Source organism: Musa acuminata, chromosome BXJ3-1, assembly GCF_036884655.1.
Source record: "Musa acuminata AAA Group cultivar baxijiao chromosome BXJ3-1, Cavendish_Baxijiao_AAA, whole genome shotgun sequence".
Lineage (NCBI taxonomy): Eukaryota > Viridiplantae > Streptophyta > Magnoliopsida > Zingiberales > Musaceae > Musa > Musa acuminata.
The window spans coordinates 13,891,276-13,912,125 of NC_088349.1; the positions used below are offsets into that span (position 1 = coordinate 13,891,276).

The window sequence follows — 20,850 nt, forward strand, 5'->3', positions numbered from 1 at the left end:
TTCATGATACTGAGAGTATATGATCCTCTATTGATACCCAATTGCATTCGTAAGGTTGACTATCATTCCCAATGATCATCTGTGCTAGATCTGAAACAATGCATCCTTACTATTTCAAGTCTAAGGACCAAATATATAATTGAGACTACATAATCGCTATCTGACAATGAGGTGTCATTAACCATTCAACATTCTGAAAATGGATCATTCATTCAGTAAACTTATTCTCCAATGAGCACCTATACTATATCTCCGGTGTCCCCACACAAGAGACCAGCTACCTCCATAATATAGATGGGTATATAACATATCAGTCTGTTCAATTATTTCGATATTTTAATCTATGACCGAGAATATTTAGGGTTTGTGTTTAAAGACGAATTGATCTTATTATCATAATCTCATCATGATCCAATTCTCATTGCATAGATCCAAAGACATTATAATATATTCATCATCTAATATAAAGAGAGAAAATATAATAATAATAACTAAAAAATTAAACAGTATATTATCACTCACGTATTAGTTTATAGGATACTTATAACTAGTATTAATCATCTTAATATTTATTTGACAAAATCACAATGAGTTATATGAGATGCCCTATTAGTTATTATATTTAAAAAATATACGTATTTATTTTTGATCTGCGATGCTTGATTGAATCTTAGTATAAAATTTTCGATCTATGAATTTAATCTTGATATAAAATTTTTATATGATAAATTTATTTGTTAAGTGCCGTTGTTGCATTAACAACATAGAGATCCTCTAATAGGAGATGAAATGTTGTGGATGCTTGGAGATCAACGGGACATGGAGTTGCAATCCAAGTCGATCGCGCTCCCGTTCCGCACGGAGAAATTGAGCGGACATGAGAGGTGAGTCCTAAACCTCACGGAGAGAAGGAGGCCGGCCCTCCACCGGGTACTCGCGTGCCCATCGAGGTCGAATGGCACGACGCCCCGCCTCAGCGCCACCTTCATGGCCTCCATGGCCTTCTTGTCCAGCGGGATCGGCGACGACTGGAAGCGATAGTTGAGTTCGGAGGAGCTGTTCTTGGCGACATCGAGCGGGTCGGCCCGTAGCTCCGCGACATCGATGCCGTGGAACCGGAGAAGGAAGCTGAGGTCGGAGAAGCCGGCACTGGCCTTGTTGTTGTCGTTCTCCGCCACCACATCGAGGGCCATCTGAATCTTAAGCAGCCCTGACGGGTCGTAGTCGAGATGGTTGAGCTGCGCGTAGGCCACCTTGATGTAGGGAATCTTGGGCTTGTAGACCATGTAGATGACGAAGACGACGATGCCGGTGATGATGACGGCCGTTGCTAGGATGGCATACACGATAGCCAGCATCCAGATTAGGGGATTGGTGCGCCGCCCCTGCCGCGTTATGAGCTTTGGCATCGGGAATTTTGACAAACACCATGCGGGCGAGTGTTGCTGCTGCTGCTGCTGCTGCACTATAGCGTTTCTTATGGGATCGTGCAAGATTTGGTAACTCCTTTTCTTTAGTATTATTCCAAACAAAGAAAAATACCATTCTTGCCTTGTGATAGCTAACTTATCCTGTTGCCTTTTGAGACTCCACCACTGGCTACAATTCAACTGTATGCAACCTTTTTGGCTTCATGTCTTCCTTTCTCGACACTCTTGCCCTCCATTTACACACTGTAGTCCAAAACATAGTCCAATGTTTTGGACGCAGCTAAACGTCATGGCTGTTGCTGCTGTGGAGCCATTTACAAAGGCATATTTGTAGGTAGGCCTTCTAAAACGAGGTCAAAGAAGGGATTTGCCATTCTCAGAAAACATTGGAAATGAACGCAACGCTTATTTAATGAACTTCTAATAATCGCTCGTCCTCTTGAGCTAACAGCTGCAAATGGCTTCGATTTAACTTGGGATCGTCTTAAAAAAGATTTAATGAACTTCTAATAATCGCTCGTCCTCATGATTTAACAGTTGCAAATGGCTTCAATTTAACTTGGGATCGTCTTAAAAAAAACAATGTTAAGAGTGGGATTTGAAACAACGCTCTTTCAGACCAGAACAACACTTTAGACCAACTCAGCCATCTCAACTGATGTTTTAATGGTGAATCTTATATTTTATATATATTTAAAGTAAGTGGGTAATTGTAGATAGATAAAACATAAAACATCTTGTTGAGAGTGGGATTTGAACCCACGCCCTTTCGGACCAGAACCTTAATCTGGCACCTTAGACCAACTCGGCCATCTCAACTGATGTTTCAATGGTGAATCTTTTAGTTTATATACATTTAAAGTAAGTGGGTAATTGTAGATAGATAAAACATAAAACATCTTGTTGAGAGTGGGATTTGAACCCACGCCCTTTCGGACCAAAACCTTAATCTGGCGCCTTAGACCAACTCGGCCATTTCAACTGATGTTTCAATGGTGAATCTTTTTTTTTATATACATTTAAAGCAAGTGGGTAATTGTAGATAGATAAGACATAAAACATCTTGTTGAAAGTGGAATTTGAACCCATGCCCTTTCGGACCAGAACCTTAATCTGGCGCCTTAGACCAACTCGGCCATCTCAACTGATGTTTCAATGGTGAATCTTTTTTTTTATATATATTTAAAGCAAGTGGGTAATTGTAGATAGATAAAACATAAAACATCTTGTTGAGAGTGGGATTTGAACCCACGCCCTTTCGGACCAGAACCTTAATCTGGCGCCTTAGACCAACTCGGCCATCTCAACTGATGTTTCAATGGTGAATCTTTTAGTTTATATATATTTAAAGTAAGTGGGTAATTGTAGATAGATAAAACATAAAACATCTTGTTGAGAGTGGGATTTGAACCCACGCCCTTTCGGACCAGAACCTTAATCTGGCGCCTTAGACCAACTCGGCCATCTCAACTGATGTTTCAATTGTGAATCTTTTATTTTATATACATTTAAAGTAAGTGGGTAATTGTAGATAGATAAAACATAAAATATCTTGTTGAGAGTGGGATTTGAACCCACGCCCTTTCGGACCAGAACCTTAATCTGGCGCCTTAGACCAACTCGGCCATCTCAACTGATATTTCAATGGTAAATCTTTTAGTTTATATATATTTAAAGTAAGTGGGTAATTGTAGATAGATAAAACATAAAACATCTTGTTGAGAGTGGGATTTGAACCCACGCCCTTTCGGACCAGAACCTTACGCCTTAGACAAACTCGGCCATCTCAACTGTGATTATTAGCTTCTTTCCTTTTTTTTTAAATACATTTTAGAAGCTGTTAACATAACAATATACAAATGTGTTAATTAATTTTGAATCAAGTTCTCAAGTTAATTATATCATATGTGTGTAATTTCAGTTAATGCTATTTATGGCATCTCAATAAAATTACAAAGAAAATTTCATTATACTAAATGAACATCAAATATAATTTTTAAAAAAAAAATAGACGAACTCAAACCTAAGTTGTATCAATTATGTGTATAATGGAATAAACCCCAACAGAGACATTAACCGCGTGCCTTACTTTTCGGATCTAAGGCACACCTAATGTTCATTGTAAATTATTAATATTTTACTTCCTTTGTTAAAAATAAAAACGAAAATGATCGGTACATATTAAGAAATTTTAATGTCTTTTACGCTGGTGCAACTCGGTGCCTGAGATCACAACACCTCGACATGAAACAAACAGTGATTTGAATCGATACTTCTCAGACCTGCTTTCAGGCAGAACATTCAATGATGCCGCACCCAGTTTATTGAAATGGTACAGTTACTCAATCCGATTCAGATTTGGAATCATATCGATCACGATGACGATGATGATGATGTCGGTGTTTTCTTCGACGATGATAATGATCCGAGTCATGACTGTCGGACGCATTAGGATCTAAATGACTTCCCTTATTATACTTGCTTGCTGACTTCTTCCTCCTTTGCCTGTCCGTTTCAGTATCAGCAGATGATGAAGATTCACGACAACGTTGTTTCTTATGCTTGCTCTCTGAATCCCTCCTTTCCTTATCAACTTTGAATTCTGAATCAGTCGATATCGATGTGTGTGTCCGATGTTTCTTCTTATACCTGCTCTTGGATTGCTGCCTAATTTCTTTATCACTTTCAGATTCATAGGAGTCCAAGGATGATGATGACTGATCACCATCACGACGTTTCTCATGTTCGCTATGAGATCTCAATGAATGGTGCTTGTGCTTGCTTTTCCGCTTTGAATGCTTCTTAGATTTGCCTGCAGAGAAGTTGGAGAGAAGCGGAGGAATCTTGCCTCCACCCAGAAATCCTGAAAACCAAGTCAAAGACAGTACATAAAGTTGAGATTATATATGGAAAAGAGATCATAGTAACTTGTACAACAAATTATACCTCCATATTCATCAAATATGTCTTCTGCCACTATCTGCTGGTTAGGATCATCCGGTCTGAAACCACCCCTAGGAGGGCTCATACCTGGTTTCTGTTTCAGTTCCCACTTCAAGGGCTGCAGATATAGCACATAATACTTAAATAACACAAAAAGAACCGGAAATCAAATACCAGAACATGATGTAAGCTAGAGTGAATATTCTGAATCACAACAGCTATATCACATGATGCATTGTGCTACACTTTGGTTTCATATGAGACAACAATAATCCGTAATTGTCTCAATAGCGTAGACACCATTGGTGTAAACTTCTCCACTCCCCACTAGAACACAATATAACTGCATATTCAAGGCCAACCACATAAGATTGCATCATCCTGGACAACTTGGCAAGAAGGCCTCTTATAATCTCCAGTTCTACTTATCCAGGCAAATGCAAGCTATATATAACTGAAGAGTCAACTTCAGTCTAAAATGACAACACAATTGACGGTGAATAGTCACCGACTTTTACTGGAAGTCAAGGCATGGCCCTACATATATGTAAGTATGATAATCAGCCAGCCACATAGGTCTAATTTCTTAAGGTATATAGATATTACACAGTCAATCAAGATACCTAGCCTAGAACAAAAGGTTGAGCCAGTTGACAATTATAATTATACATTATAACAGAACCACTGGTATATATTAGCTTTCTTCAGAATATTTTGTTTTCCCTACTTATAGTTATATGACTTGCCATCCGACCCAAATTGGGTTTAGTTAGCTTTTAGGTCAAGCTCTTATTTGTGATAACAATACCATTTTCTTAAAATTGTTGAGTTCCAAGGATTTAACATGCAACTGCTCCTTTATAGAAATCATGTGAACAATATGGTATCATCGCCTGTATATGCTCATACAAGCACAAATACTGTGATATCTGATTGAAAAAAAATTGGAATGGAGTGTCGCACTTGCAAAAGTTCAGAAGTTAAAAGTCGCTATAAACAAGAGGAGACTGTTCAGAAGCTAAAGTGGCTATAAATAGAAGTTAAAGTTCAGAAGCTACTTAACAAAAATGATATACCACATCGTTTTTACAGGAACAAACACCAAGAGCACAAACTTTTATAAAAAACAAACTCCATTACTCCAGGGTCACAGATTTAATTGCCAAGTCCAAACACGGAACTTACTAGAAAACCATTTCAATCAACAAATTAAAAGAAAATCCAGCCTTTAGTATAATATTATGTTTCTGGTGTTCTAAGTTTTCATTGCATTCCAAATGGGAGCATTTGTATTTTTCACTAATAGCTTACTGAAAATCATGTCCTCATGCAATTCACCATCTAAATTCCTATGGATATCTTATACATTTGTAGACAAAAAGTAATAACATATCTCGTGTATGAATGGTCAAGAAAAATTTTGAGGGAGAAATCCCCCTTGTGTTCTGATGTGGCACAAACTAAGCAGCATGACAACAAAAAGTCAATAACTCAAACAAGGAAGGGCACAAGTTAAAAGATGCCCTTTAAATTACATAAAACTTTGACTTATTGTGAAATAAATCAAAGAGAGACTAGCTTAGAAAAAATATTAAAAATTACTATAGTTTTATAGTGCCTTTAAAGAGGACCATTAAAGCACATCTGTCCAAAGCTGTATTTTATTTTATAGTCCTTTAGGGATACTACCCTTCAAAAGGTTATGTAAGTTATAAAAGAAAAAAGAAAGGAATACTATACTTGCCTCGGAAGTATCTGTCTGTGCCATTATAGCTGTGAGAGGATCATCTCTCTTCAACCGACTCTCTTCATTGGGCATTATTACATCTTTCAAAGGGCATTCACGATCACCACTTTGGTGACCAAAGGTTCCGCACCTTACACATCTTACGTTGCGAATTTCAACTCCAAATGGTTTTACCCTCGCAGGTACACCAGTCTCTAGCCTGCAAGGCCAAAGAGCAGATATTCCATTAAATCAACTGTGATTTTAAACAGGGCTTCGTTTCACTAATAGGTATTCATACCAATTAATGATAAACAAATGAGAAAAAACCAACCAACATAATGACTTTCAACAATTGGGGTATTGTTTTAAATAAGATAGAATTCTCGACTAAATAAGTGATAAAAAGATCAATCAAAACATAACAAAAGGGGCATATAAACATATTCTATCATTCCAATCAATATACCCAACGCAAAGAACTAAAAGGTGCACCTTGGGGCATTTTTCAACACTTCAAATTCTTCTTCTGTTGGTAAAGGCCGACCAAAGACATCTTTTGGTCTTGGCTTCTTATCTCCTGCCTGACTCTTGGCAGCTTTCATATCAGGCCTACAAGGAAAGACATTTTCAGCAGAATATAAATCCTCTTAATGATACAGATGCTCAAATAAGTTGATCAATTTCTGCTTGAAGAATAGATATAAAAACATGAAACTTTTGCAAAACTGTAGAAAATGAAAAAGATACTTTATTGAGCTGGTTCCTTCTGTAGGGTTCTGCTCTGTGCTAGTTTGACCCAATCTCTTCTGTTCATCTGCAATCTCTGCAGCTTTGGCACTTTCTGGGTTGTAACCAGGTGGTCTGACATACATGAAACTCACAGCTTTCATCATCTCCACCTGAATATATAATTAAATAGGTGATTTTATTCAAACACAAGTGGCATTTTTTCACGAGACATTAGAAGAAATAGAAACTTGTTGAAGATCACAAATATGATAATTTTCTGTTGTTCGAAAGAACATTTGATTCTGCTGAAGAATGAGTCCCACCCAATTTTTACATCAACAAACTTCTCATATTTGTACCTGAGATTAATCCCACCCATTTCTAAAGCTTCTAGGAAAATGAGAAGCTAAACAATCAATTGACTCAATGTTATTGTGATACCAATTTGTCCTGCACTGTTTAACTAATTGAATTGCCAAAGTTCTACAATTTGCCAATGTCATTGATCAAATGGACCCATTTCCAGGACTGTGTGACAGGCATATATTACCAGTTTGGCTGTCATTGGCACTCAATTTTGTTCCGAGTGAGAAAATGAATTACATGATTCCTATATTACTGATTTGACCAATTTATCAATCTAAGAGTGCCGAAATAATAAGCATTAGAAGGAAGAAACAAGAGAGGGCAGAAGAAGATACAAAGAAAGAGTTACACATGGAAGAAAGAAAACTGTATTGACATACAATCCAACAATAATTAGCAATTTGCTACTCTTATATAAATGATATAGCAAATTGCTGAACCCAGATACCTCACTCAATTCCTTGATTCATGTATCTACAATTCATGTAAAAAATAATCACGTTCTCTTGTAAAATAATGGTTTCGATTTTTGAAAACTTCAAAATTTTGAAATCCCAACTACATTAACATACCACCATTGAAATTGTCAACATGGTTCTGATCATATTCATTTTACATTTGACTCTATTTAGAATAATCAGCTTTTTAATTCAATATTGTTTTTACAACAAACAGATTCTAGTGGGTTACGGGCAGGGTTTGCAGTACCGGCCCGTACCGCTCATTACAGGTGGTACGTACCGGTCCAATACAGGACAGGTACGCAAACTGCCCTCTACTGGGCGATACCATAACCTAACCCCATATCGGGCGATACAGGATCTGTACCAGATGGTAACGATCGAAATCTGACCGTTACCAACCTGTACCAGTCAGTAACGGTCGAATTTCGATCATTACCAATCAAGGGCTGAGATTGCCCTATTTCAAATGGTCAAAATGACTGTTTGAACCATAGGAAAGAGTTTTTAAATCATTTCCTCATCCCTCTTTCAACTCATATCACTCTCTCAATCTCTTAAACTCTCTCAAACTAATTCTCACTCACATCTAACAATTCAAATAATTTCTTTATAGATAATTCAATATTAACGAAAGGACGGTTCATAACGTACCACAAAGCTACTCCTAAAGCCCTAAAAAGATGTGTCACTATTCTTTCTTAATTTAGATTATTTTCACTAAAATTATATTAAAATTATATTTATTTTCAACTTAAAAACTGTAATCTAACTTTTTTTTCTACTTTTCAAGTATTTTTGGAGCTATTTTTGATTTTTTTAGGCGTATCGATTCATACCGTCGGTATGTCTCGGTACGTACATACCAACCATTGGTAGATCCACCGGTATGAACCGAAATTGCAAACCTTGGTTATAGGTATGACTTTATATGTTTGGGAGGATCTTTGAAGAATTGGTGCAATCTTGGCTACTTGCAAGTTCACCATAGTTGAAACACAGGGGCTCTGCAGAAACAAAAAGAGGAAAAATCCTCAACTCTCACAAAGAAGAAAAAACCTCCTGTCAGATTCCCCTTATCCACAGCATCAAATCCTATTAACCATAAGAACAAGGATATACCATGAACAAAAGAAAGACCTTCCTATTACTAAAATTTAATGCTATCATTTTACTACCTTTAGTTTTTCTTTCTCATGAACTACTAAAGAATGCAGCGATTAGCTCATCCTTTTGCTCTTACAATAAAACCATAACGGGAGGAAGCTCAATAATATACTGGACTTGATGGAGAAAAAAATCATCTTGTACCATACATATCTATTTTTTTAATATTTCACACCAAGATGTTTTTTTTTTCTTTCTTTTGCGAAGGATAAGTGATGAAGGCGGATTGAAGCCCAAGACCTTGTGATTAACCGTCTAAGTCTTAATCAATTAGGCTACATGACACCTTCGTGAAGATGAAAAATTGCAAAGCACCAAGAAAAAGGCAGGAGGAAGAAGAACAAGATGGAACTGTGAGGGCTATGTCTTAACTTAACGCGGAAGCAATAGGCCAACACAGACAAAGCATGCACTTCTCTTCTCTTGCTCATTTAGGACTATCTGTGACGGTTCCATGTCGATTAATCGAGCAGAAAGGGTTGAGGTTACCTTCTCCTTCTCTTTCTTGGAGAAGAGAGCCGTCTGCCGAAAGAACTCTTGCTCCTGAGCAAACTGCAAGGAAAAACACCCAAGAAAGGATCATCGATCCGGGCGAGATGATGCGTCATGAAACATTCGAAAGATTGCAAACATAGGTCAGGCGACGGGCAAAAGGTGGAGGATGGGGGCTACCTCGCGAGCGACCTCGTCGGCGCGACGGGCGTGGTTGGCGTGGGTCTGCTCGGCGATCCACTTGCGGCGTTGGTTGGGGTAGGAGAGTGGGTGCCACGGCTTCTGGTTGAGGTAGGAGTGGCTCCACGCCGTGCCCACCTTCGTCTTATAGTCCACCTCAATCCCGCTCTCCGACGGCCTCTTCCCCAACCTCCCCCCCCCGCTCCCCGTCACGTCCTCCTCCATCTCCCTCCTCCGCACGACCAAATCAGAAACCCTATCTCGAACGAGAAACGAAGCTCACTATTTAGATGTTTCTTTTATATACTATTGACAACTTTTTTACTAATTTCTTTAAAAAATTAATTAAAAAAAAAGGAAGAAGAAAGAAGAATATGAGAAAAAGGTGGAAGAAAAAGAGTAAGAGGAATGATAATTATGTTTAATTAAGAAAGAATAATTTTAAATATTAAAATTTTTAAAATGAGATTGTAAATAGTAAAAAGAGGATTATAAACAATAATCTCTAAAGAAAAGAAAATAAAGACTATGCAAAAAGAAGGATCCATGTGAAATAAATATATTAGGAAGGGGCTTTTCTGTGAATAAGAAATAGGAAGGCATTAGACATGGCTTTGGGTCTTTAAACTGATTCGAACAGAATTATTAAGGATCAAATCATCTAAGTTGAATAGTAGATGTTTAGACATGTTAATGATACTATTAGAATGAACTTCAAAATTATTGCTTTTCAATCGATTCAATGTGGATCGAATCGATTAATCAAACAAAAAAATACTCTCTTAAATTGAAATTATTTATAATTTTCAAAATCAAATTATTAATGAACCAATTCGAGAACCGATTCTCTTGAGACGAGTTGGATGGTATGTAAGTGCCATAGTTGATGGTACAATTAGATCAAATAATTATCAACTTATTGAATATAAACTATTAATTTAAAATATCGAGACTCATATTAAAATTATTTTATTCATTTAATCCTTATTAATCTATTAAAATCTTTTTTCATGTGACTTTATTGAATGAGTTACAACAATACTTTTCCAACGATGAGTCGTAGCTCAAACTTAACCATTCGGGTTGATCATTCATTTGAATGTCAATCTCAAATGCTCATTCCTCTGAACGACTTTTTTTTTCCTACATCTCTCAAATGTAACCCCGTTAGATCCCTTATGTTTACATGCTAAGTGTTTCTATGAATGCTTGTCCTGTTTTGATACAATCTATTACAAACTTAACTAGTTTTGCCTAAATCGTATTGTACCCTTACATATCTATCCGCAAAGGTTAGTCTTTTCAAAATCTCCTATGGTCCCTTAAGATCTATAAAATTATAAACGAAATGTTCAACGTAAAAATTGTAAACGGAGTGTTCGACTTCTTCCATAATTGAATCATGTCCAAATAAAACTATTAACATAAAACACGTGGCACAATGCAATTGTGGGTTTATGACATGATGTGTCTTCAACTCCATCACATAAAGCCTCCTACTTCTTAGTCTTTTCGATACCAACTTGATCTTGGATCTGAATCATCCGTTACCGTTGGCCACATGACTCCATCTGCGCATGCAAAGCTAGAAGCTAATTGCAGAAGTTCCATGGAGGAAGCGAACTCATCAACCATTTCACTGGAGCTCGGTGTCTTCATAAGGTACACATTTTACAGGAGCAAGAAGAAGATATGGTGAATAAGGCAACACAGAGCAAAACCTGGTGGATGCTGAATAGATTAGTTTGCCGGCTGAGCCGAAGGGGCAGCCCAAAATTCTGATAGATCCTGATATCGCCGCCACCCTGACCGGCCGTGACGACCACCAGACTCTAAGCGTTCGACGGACTCCTGCTGCTGTCACCGCTACACCGTCCCCAGGACGTCAAGGAAGACGAGGAGGAGCCTGAATATAAATTTGAAAAAATAATCCATATAAAATTTACGATATTTATTACCAATATAAACAAATAACAGACCATAAAATACCTGTGTTAATAAAAACTGAAGCTCCAATATTCTTTTCCATCCCCTCACATAAACAACAAAAAAATATTTTTTATCAGAAGGTTATCCCACTTCCTCCCCTAATCAAAAATTAAAAATATATAGATCAAACAGTATATAACAAGCATCTTTGTTATATAAGAATCATGATTTCAGGAATCCGAAAAATACTTGACTAACTCCAACAATAACAAACATGTTTGGCAAGCATTCCATGCTAGTTAGTATGCACATGCTATGTGATGAGTTCCTAGTTCCAAACAAGACTACATCCTCTGCTTTTGGTAGCTCACAAAATGTTTTGAGATCCAAAGTAATATTTGCATTTTTGACACAAAGATCTTAAGATAAAATTGTCTTTGAGATTTTACATCTATGACATGAGAACATATGAAGCAAAATTCCAAAATAAATAGGTGAATTCAGTTTATATTTTGGTTTTCTCATTGGCACCTCTTCTGACAGCAAATTTGGATAATAGATATGATGGAAACACTAGAAAAAAAAAACATTTTTGCACACAGAAAATGATCCCAATTTTGAGTTTATACCTCTAAATTTATGAACCATCTTGAGATCATCGAAGACCCCAACCTCTAAATTTTTGCACTTCTGACGAACTGTCTGGAGCAAACTGTTCTGAGGAATACTAAACATTTTCCCTGTGCATCTAAACAAATTCTACATTCTCTTATTAGCCTGCAAATATCCCCTTAATTTGACATAGGAATGAAGATTTACCTGGAAACCAGCGATCGTTTTTTTGCATGCGGCTTCTTTTTTTTGTTCCTTATACCTATCTGACGTTCTTCAGAAAGCTTACAATCTGTAGCATATCACAGAATAAAAGTGCTGTTTCAGAGGAGGAAACCAATTATGCAAATGAGGAACCTAAGATGATGGTTCATACCAGAGGTATTGTAGAGCCGGAATCTCCCCTTGTGTGAGCCAACTAAAGCACCCTTTCAAAGATGGATCACACCCAATTACCAGTAAAAAAAAAAAAACCTTTCATATCTGGTATGAAAGAAATGAAGAAAACAAAGCATTGACAAAGTTGTGGAAATGCAGATATCATGTCCTTGCACCTGACAATCTCATGCAGCAGTAACCATCTCATGGAGATCACTCCAGTCAACAACTTGGAGGTCTGGTCTACTCCATATGCGAACCTTGGGATCAAGAGAGCCACTGATGAAGTGCCTATCATCTATTGGGTTGAACTGGATACATGTTACTGCAAAAAATTCGAGCAACAATAACAACATTCACCACAGATGTCAGAAACTTTAACATGGATTTTGCCAGGAAAATTAGTGACATTTATATGACACTAAATACAATAAATATGATGATCTATTGAATAGCAAGAATGATAAGATAAAATTCTGGTTGGTTGCCATACCATAATCATTGTGTGCAAACAACTTGAGGCATGCCTTACTTTCCATATCTCATAGTCTTACAGTCTTGTCCATTGATGAGGATAACAAATGCTGCTCTCAAGTTGATACAATTTGGATGAAGCCTTCATCAGTATGTTTGCATTACATGATTAATGATTTTGCCAGAATCGAAGAAGACAGATAATCCAACAGTAGCAGCTTCATTTTGGCTAGTTTTTACAGGCCAATGATTTGGATTCACATTTTACTTGGAGGCCATAATTCATCATTCTTCGGCATCAGATAACAGGTCTAGTTCCAAAACATGGTGTCTCCATCACCTATCCAACCTCAACACAGTTGCTATATAGCTACTTCATCTGCCAAAATACCTTTCAAAAACAATGATTGAATGAGTAACCTTTCTGGAGGTAATAGATCATCTTTCTTAACCTTACCAGTACAATCTAAAACAACCCAGGGATGAACTAAACTCCTAGTAAACACTTGCCTAAGCTCTTTTAGTCAAGGGAATTCTTCTTTCACGTATGATTCCTCCCAGATTAATAATTCATGCCTTACCAAGATGAATTCCAAATACATATTTCATAGCCAAAAAAAAAGTTAGCAATTGTACTTAAAGCAGAGGAGACAATGTATTTGCTAACAATAAATTCTTCTTTTAAAGTTCCAACTTTTTACTTACTGAAATCTTGATGGCCCTGTCGTTGCTCCGGTGATCTCCGCCGCTGCCGCCGCCCAGTGTCACCTGGTGCATGAGTTCCTTGACGACCGGCGAGAATCCAAGGAACCGCGCGAACTCCTCCATCATGATATGCAGACCGGTATGGAGGTCGTTGATCTTCCAGTCCTTGCCGAACTCGCTGACCACGAGTTCGTCCCCCGTGTTGAGATTCTTGATCCGGCAGGCATCGTCGGAGGCGAGCACGATGGCGCCCCCGTCATTCGCTTCTCTGATTCCGGCGTTTCCGGAGCTTGCTCGGGCTCCGTGGTCCCGGAGGGAGGGCGGGCTCGGTGTGGAGAGGCGCTCGCTTCGTCGCCAGGTCCGCGTCGTATAGGCATCTGGCGACCACCGGCTGGCTCGTGGACTGGTCGGAGGAGGCGGCCACCGCATCCGCCACCGGATCCGTGGCCGGCGGTAGCGACTCCGGGGTGTATGCGCCGTTGGCGGCAGTGATGTCGATGGCCTTCCGGCTGCTGCTGCTGAGGGACCGCAGGGTGGCGGCGAGGTCCTTGTTTCTGGCGAAACCCATGCCCTCGAGGAGCCAGCGACGGCGCTCCTCGATGGAGGTGGGCTCGGCCATCCAAACGTCATAGTCAAAGCCGCCGTTTTCTCTTCCCTTGTCATGGCCCTCGTCGTCGTCACGGTGCTCGGCAAGGAACTCCGCCGGAGAAAACGTGACGCAGGAAGTCGCAGGACGGGCAACGGCGGAAGCGAAGGAAATGCGGACGCCATCATCGTCGTCGTCCTCGGAGTCGGAGGGTAGGTCGAGGAAGGAGACCCTCTACGCGACACGATCAAAGGACTCACACTAGCAATCATTCTACGGGCTAATTATATATTACCGTTGGATTTTTAAACTTAAAAAATTTATATTATAATTATTATAATTATAAAAATAAAATATTTAATTCTATTTATCCGTCAGTTTTATCGACGAAAAATACATAAATGACATAAAAACTATAATCAAAAAGATAATTTCAATGATGATAATAAATGATAATTTCGTAGATGGCTATTATGGTGATCGACCTTGCTGATATCAATCAAAACATTAATAATAGGAGAGAGATGAGACATCTACATCAATACCGCACTACTCTGCCTCCTCTTCTTCTTCCAACGAAGTGGTGGTCGACAAGAATGAAGACGTGACAAAGTGGTGTGGCATCGGAGGAGGTAGGTGAGGCATCTATGTTGACGTCACACCACTCTACCTCATCTTCCTCTTTTGATGATGGTTGACGAGAATGAAGAGAAGGCAGAGCGATGCAATACCGACATTGAGGAGGTAGCGTGATGCCACATCGAACGATGCGATAGTTGGTGAGAACGAAGAGGAGATAGAGTGGTGCAACGTCGGAGAAGAAAGAGGAGGCTAGTAAGGTATTTGCGTTGGTGCCGCACCACTTTAAATCATCTTCCTCTTTCGACAATGCGATGGTCAGCGAGAACAAAGAGAAGGCAGAGCGGTGCAACGACAACGCAAAGGAGGCAGTGTAGACCGTATTGAACGATGCAATGGTCGGTGAGAATAAAGAGGAGACAAAGCGGTGTGGCATTGGAGGAGGAAGAAGAGGTAGGTGAGGCATCTGCATCAGTGCCACACTGCTCTACCTTCTCTTCCTCTTCTAGCAATGCAGTAGTCGATGAGGATGGATAGGAGGTAGAGCGATACAACACCGACACAAAGGAGGCAATCGATGCTGCATCAAACAATACGTTGGTTGGCAAGAATGAAGAGGAGGTAGAGCGGTATGGTGTTGGAGGAGAAAGAGAAGGCAGTTGAGGCATCTACGTTGGCGTCGCACCGCTCTGCCTCTTCTTTCTCTTTTGATGATACGATGGTCGACGAAAACGAAGAGGAGGCGGAACGGTATAGTGTCGATGCAGATGCAATACCTGTCTCCTCTTCCTCCTCCGACATCATCACAGATGCCTCACTACTCTACCTCCTCCTCGTCAATGTTTAGATCGATATCGACAAGGTCGATTACCGCATTGGTCATGCCAACCACCACTATAATAGCCACCCACGATGTCATCATCATCTATCACTATTATTAAAATTATCCTTTTACCCATCATTTTTGTTCTATTTATGCATATACTATTATCTTCCATCGATAAAATAAATAATATTAAAATAAATAAAATTAAATATTTTACTTTCATAATTATAAAAATTTAATATAAAATTTTAAATCTAAATACATAAAAAGATCTAACTACATCAAATAATATATAATTAGCCCCCTAAGACACTCTTTTTTTTGTTTTGTGGAAATGGATTATAATCTTACTATTTCTTAGTAATTCTTCGTAGATCATAAAGTCGCTAAGATTCACGCCAAATAGCTAAAAAAAAATCTGTTGCAGAGACACAATGGGAGGATGCAAACACGAGCATCTGTATATGAAAAACTATCATAGTAGACCGGTTCTAGCTACAGTCAAACAGGCAGATGGCTACACCAAGCATATAACCAATGTTATTATGGAAGTCTTCAAAGCAACTACATGCATCAAGCCACAGCTTCAACTACAGGTCGAGCAATTTGACTTGGCTTTGTTGATAATGGTTCGTAGCGGCAACAGGAAGCAAAGCACATTTCTTTCGCTTCAGATCAACAACATATAACAAGCCTCAGGATGACCTGCATAGTAAACAAGTTAGTTTGGGTGAGTTTGGAAGATCTTGAATGCATCAAGATTTTGTCTTACTGAGTGTGATAGCTCCATAATGTTTTGAAGAAGGAAGCAGCTATGTTAAATAAATATTCTAAAGCATAGTCCAACAAACTTCTTGCCATTGATATTCATTCATATTCTTGTATTAATTATTTAGGTGACAAAGTATAAGTGAACGAGAACCACAACAGGCTTCACAATATAAGAATAGGCAGAGTCTGCCGTACCGAACTGTACCGCCCGGTATGGGCGGTATATACCGGTCCGACAGGTTGTCGGTACGCGGACCGCCTCTTACCGGTCCGAGTGCGCTGTAGCACTGTAGTAGTGCTACAGTACTCGACACACCTGAGTGTACTACTCGGTACACCTGGGTGTACCGCTCGATATACCGTACCGGTACCGAGCCCAGGTCGAAATACCGGTACGGTACGGTATTGCGAACCTTGAGAATAGGTATATGCTCAAACTAAAGAGAACTAAACTATATGATCTTATGTAAGACTTTTCGAGTATAATGAACTGGCCAATTTAATAGACATACAACACTCACCATATTTAAGCGCCCAGTCACCCTCATCATCGTCTAGGACGGCCTCCATCTTCAGTATGGTGACGTCTGTCTGCACGTTCAACTTGGTGATGCCAGCTAGCATCTTCAGCATGACGATGGCGGTCTGCATCTTCAGTGTGGCGACGCCGACCAGAATCTTCGATGTGGCGATGCCGATCAGAATCTTCAGTGTGGCGGTGCCGGTCAGAATCTTCAGTGTGGCGGCGCCGGTCAGAATCTTCAGTGTGGCGGCGTCGGTCAGAATCTTCTGTGTGGTGGCGCCGGTCAGAATCTTCTGTGTGGCGACGTCGGTCAGAATCTTCAGTGTGGCGGCGCTGGCCAGAATCCTCCGTATGGCGACGCTGGCCAGAATCTTCAGTATGGCGATGCCGGTCAGCGTCCTCAGGGTGCTGACGTTTATCTTCATCTTTCCCTCTTTTAATATCATTACGGTACTGCTTGTTTTCATTATACCTTCGGCTCCCATACTCATCTACAAATTCTTTTGCTTGTTTGACATCAAGATTCTTCACAACTTGGTCTTCTTCCCTCTTCCTATCCTCGTAGTCCCTATCGTTCCTTCTCTTCGTCTCCTTCCTTCTCTCATCTTCTGCTAAACAAGTCCTGAACTTTGAATTACGGACTTCAGAAGCAAGGTCATCATCAGCTTTTCGTTTTCTTGCGTCCTGTCTGCCATAGTCATCAAAATCCTTGCTTTCTCGCTTTGGCTCAAATCTGTCACTCGTCACATTTCTCTCTGAAGCATTCAAGTGTTCTTTCTTAGTATTGCTATCACCAGTTCGATGGCCATCTCGACTTCTTCCACCAGTATCCTGTCTGGCACTTGTAAACTGGGTCATTTGTTCATCTACAAGAGATTTCTGCTGGTTTACATTCTTGTGCTCCACTTTCCTACTATAATCTTTGTATGTTTTTCTGTGACGGTCTTTTTCCTGGCTGTCATCACTGCTATCATCAGAATATGTGTCACTGCTGGACTCAGAACTCTGACTTTCACTGTCATCAGATACTGAATCCTGATTCCTTCTAAATTCTCTACGTTTCTTCATCCTTCTGTGACTATCATCTGTACCACTATCGGTCTCAGAACTCTCATCTGTGTCATGTCGTTGCTTCTTTCTATTATCATTTTCTGCTTTTCCCACATAATTCTTTATTGATTTACCATGTCGAGTAGCAGATAAGTTTCTGCCAGTATTGTCCATGCCACTATCAGTCCCAGAACTTTCATCATCTGTGTCGTTCTGCTGCTTCTTTCTACTATTATTCTCTACTTTCCTTTCAGAAAGCTTTCTTGATTTATCATGATGAGCAACATATGACTTCCTCTCTGCTATCTTTCTCTCAGTAGTATCTTTCTCTCTGCTATCAGAATCAGAAGTATCATCGATATGCCTTTTGGAACTTTCACCTTGTTTCACTACACTTAGTCTTTTCTTGTTGATGTTGACATCAGTATCATAACCTGAATCATTAGAGTCATGTCTTCTACTTTCCATCTGTTTTCTGTATTTAGTATTTATCTTTTCACTCTCTGTGTCTGAATCAGGCATCTTGTCCCTTCTGCTAGATTTTACATATTTCTCCATCTTTACCCTGCTGCTCTTTTCATCGTCAATATCATCTTCTAAGTCCTCAGAATCACGCCTCCGACTTCTTGTTTCATGCTTCTGATAGTCGATGTTTTCTTTCTTTCTGCTTGCAGTAACAGAAACATGTTTGCGTTGTCTTTCCCTCTCCATTTTGTGTTTCCTTTCCGAATCAGTTTCTGAATCTGAATCCTCAGAATCATGCCTTCTGCTTTTTGCTCGTCCTCTAATAGGTTTCTTCCTGTCAGGTTCACTTTCAGAATCCGAACCCGAGTCATGCCTCCTATTATTTTTTATGTTTTTTTCTGTCTGTCTTCGAGCAATGCCCCCATCCGAATCACTGTCAGAATCAGAATAATCAGATTCTTCATTTTTAATGCTTTTTGCCTTCTTGCTGCTCCTTACAGCATCAACATCTTTAGAATTATCTCGTTGAGTACTTTTTCGATGCTTCATCCTTTCCTCGTCATCATTTTTTCTGTAACTTTCACTGTCAGAACTATCCTGATATTTTCCCTTACCAATACCTCTTTCTTGGTGCTTTGGCACAGCAGTACGTGATTTCCTGCTTTCATTCTTTATTTCAACCATCTGTTTTTCTTTGTTACTCTCCCACTGTCTGTCTTCATATTTATCTCGTTGTTTCTCAACACCCTTCAGATCCATTTTCTCTTCTTGATGTTTGTCATCAACAAACTCTCCTGGCTCTAAGTCTTCCTCCTCGTCCTGCTCAATTAGTTCATGTTCAGGTGATTTCTTCTCACTTTTAATGCCAAGAGCTTCCCGCAGTGTTTCCAATTGTTTCTCCTTTCGAGCAGCAATATGATGAGTTTTTGTATCCGCAAATCTATAATGAAACCATAGTTAGATCCATTCTGACCATTTTTGACACTTCAAATCATTTCTCTCCTACCAATAAAAAAAAAACGAGAAGGCATAGCAGAAACAGCATTGAAGGTATCAGACAAAAATAGAGCATTGTTAAATATATCCATAGGAAAATGAGACATGAACAGAATAAATGGACAATTCAAATTTTTTGCTTTTCCCACTTTTCAACCTTGCCCTGAATAAAGACACTGGGGGACAGTTCATACATCAAAAGCCAATCTGGTCCACCATTCTAGTACTAACAATATTTTAGGATCACTACCGTAATATTGCATACAACATGAGTTGTTAAAATTACAAAATTTTGCTCATCCTCCAAACACAAAAATATAATACCAATTAAACTCCAAACATATGGCGTTCTCATTCAATGTTCAAAATTCCATCTATTTATATGTCTAGTTTCTAGCTTTTAAGCATGAGCTTTGGCGTCTGTTACTCGTGGACATGCGATTCCGAGGTACACAGCTCTGCAAAAATTATTCTTGGATGGCAGAACTATTAACCATATATCGATAATTTCTAGTGCTGTTTTCATTCATTCCGGAACATTGTGGTTGCAGGATGGTCCGTCAATTTCCTCATGGGTTTCTTACACTTACGGCACCTTAATTGTACTCAGTTAAACAGCCAAGAATAACTGTGACAAGCTAATTATAATGAGAGAATCAAATTCCATGCAGTAGTTTGTTGGCCTAGAAATAGTTCGCCTATTTATCTTCCAGGAAAAATCATGAATTCCACAACAAAAGAAAAAAGAAATCTGAGTACAAATCCAGATAGAAATTCATACTTTCATCTTATATTAATAGCATAGCAAACAAGAAAAGTACCTAAAAATTAGGTTAGACGGGTATAATCTTGAATACAAACAAAGATAGACAACAAGAACAAATCAAGAAAAAGAAGGCGGGAGATCAAAACCTCCTGTTTGGAAGAGGAGGACGATCCTTGCGACGACCACCGCTACCATCCTCAGCAGCAGCGGCCGCAGCGGCTTCGGCCTCGATGGTCTTCTTGGCCTCCTCAAGCTTCTCGGAGATCTCGGCCTCAGTATACCCCTGGTCGGCGAGGGTCTCCTCGAGAACCAGGAGCTTCAACTGGATCTGGCGCTTGCGGTCGTGCTCGAGGATGTCCTTGTTGGGCTTGCGCACGGCACCCTCAGGCTCGGAGCCGGAGGCGGAGGCAGCGTCGAAGCGGGCGGGGGGCTGCCGGGGCTTCACGAAGAACTTGTTCGATTGGATGTAGCCATTGGTGCCCGATCCCCGCGGGGTCTGAAGCCCGATCCCGTTGTACATCGCTTCCAATTACTCTACGGAGAGGCAGATCGGTGGATGCAAACCCTAGGAAAAGGGGGTGAAAAGAGATCGGGCAGGACGGGTGTGGAGGTGGAGGAAAAGAAGAGAAACCCTACAGAAGAAAGAAGGCGAATTGGGACCGCAGGCGGCGCCCCTAATTATTGCGACCCTTT

The 20,850-nt window shown here is 39.6% G+C and overlaps 3 protein-coding genes and 5 non-coding genes across 8 annotated transcripts; all 8 read right to left on the bottom strand.

The window, feature by feature from the left end:
• Positions 1 to 709: 709 nt before the first annotated feature.
• On the bottom strand, positions 710 to 1,796 carry LOC135628733 (uncharacterized). Its single transcript, XM_065135586.1, has one exon. It carries the CDS (start codon positions 1,407 to 1,409, stop codon positions 810 to 812), a length of 600 nt encoding a protein of 199 aa, XP_064991658.1. The 5' UTR covers positions 1,410 to 1,796; the 3' UTR covers positions 710 to 809.
• Positions 1,797 to 2,168: 372 nt separating this feature from the next.
• Positions 2,169 to 2,249, bottom strand: TRNAL-AAG (transfer RNA leucine (anticodon AAG)). The gene has a single exon. It is a non-coding gene; the product is annotated as a tRNA-Leu (tRNA).
• Positions 2,250 to 2,657: 408 nt separating this feature from the next.
• On the bottom strand, positions 2,658 to 2,738 carry TRNAL-AAG (transfer RNA leucine (anticodon AAG)). The gene has a single exon. It is a non-coding gene; the product is annotated as a tRNA-Leu (tRNA).
• Positions 2,739 to 2,820: 82 nt separating this feature from the next.
• Positions 2,821 to 2,901, bottom strand: TRNAL-AAG (transfer RNA leucine (anticodon AAG)). Its single transcript has one exon. It is a non-coding gene; the product is annotated as a tRNA-Leu (tRNA).
• Positions 2,902 to 2,983: 82 nt separating this feature from the next.
• Positions 2,984 to 3,064, bottom strand: TRNAL-AAG (transfer RNA leucine (anticodon AAG)). The gene has a single exon. It is a non-coding gene; the product is annotated as a tRNA-Leu (tRNA).
• Positions 3,065 to 3,146: 82 nt separating this feature from the next.
• TRNAQ-CUG (transfer RNA glutamine (anticodon CUG)) lies at positions 3,147 to 3,221 on the bottom strand. The gene has a single exon. It is a non-coding gene; the product is annotated as a tRNA-Gln (tRNA).
• A 219-nt stretch (positions 3,222 to 3,440) lies between these two features.
• LOC135628459 (uncharacterized zinc finger CCHC domain-containing protein At4g19190-like) lies at positions 3,441 to 9,742 on the bottom strand. Its single transcript, XM_065135102.1, has 7 exons — positions 9,498 to 9,742; positions 9,315 to 9,377; positions 6,850 to 7,001; positions 6,595 to 6,711; positions 6,118 to 6,319; positions 4,377 to 4,491; positions 3,441 to 4,293 (listed from the first exon to the last, which is right to left on the bottom strand). The coding sequence occupies exons 1-7, from the start codon at positions 9,720 to 9,722 to the stop codon at positions 3,773 to 3,775; spliced, it is 1,395 nt and encodes a 464-aa protein (XP_064991174.1). The 5' UTR covers positions 9,723 to 9,742; the 3' UTR covers positions 3,441 to 3,772.
• A 6,281-nt stretch (positions 9,743 to 16,023) lies between these two features.
• On the bottom strand, positions 16,024 to 20,824 carry LOC103996044 (uncharacterized). Its single transcript, XM_009416845.3, has 3 exons — positions 20,304 to 20,824; positions 16,879 to 19,335; positions 16,024 to 16,291 (listed from the first exon to the last, which is right to left on the bottom strand). Exons 1-2 carry the CDS (start codon positions 20,675 to 20,677, stop codon positions 16,905 to 16,907), a joined length of 2,805 nt encoding a protein of 934 aa, XP_009415120.2. The 5' UTR covers positions 20,678 to 20,824; the 3' UTR covers positions 16,024 to 16,291; positions 16,879 to 16,904.
• Positions 20,825 to 20,850: the final 26 nt, after the last annotated feature.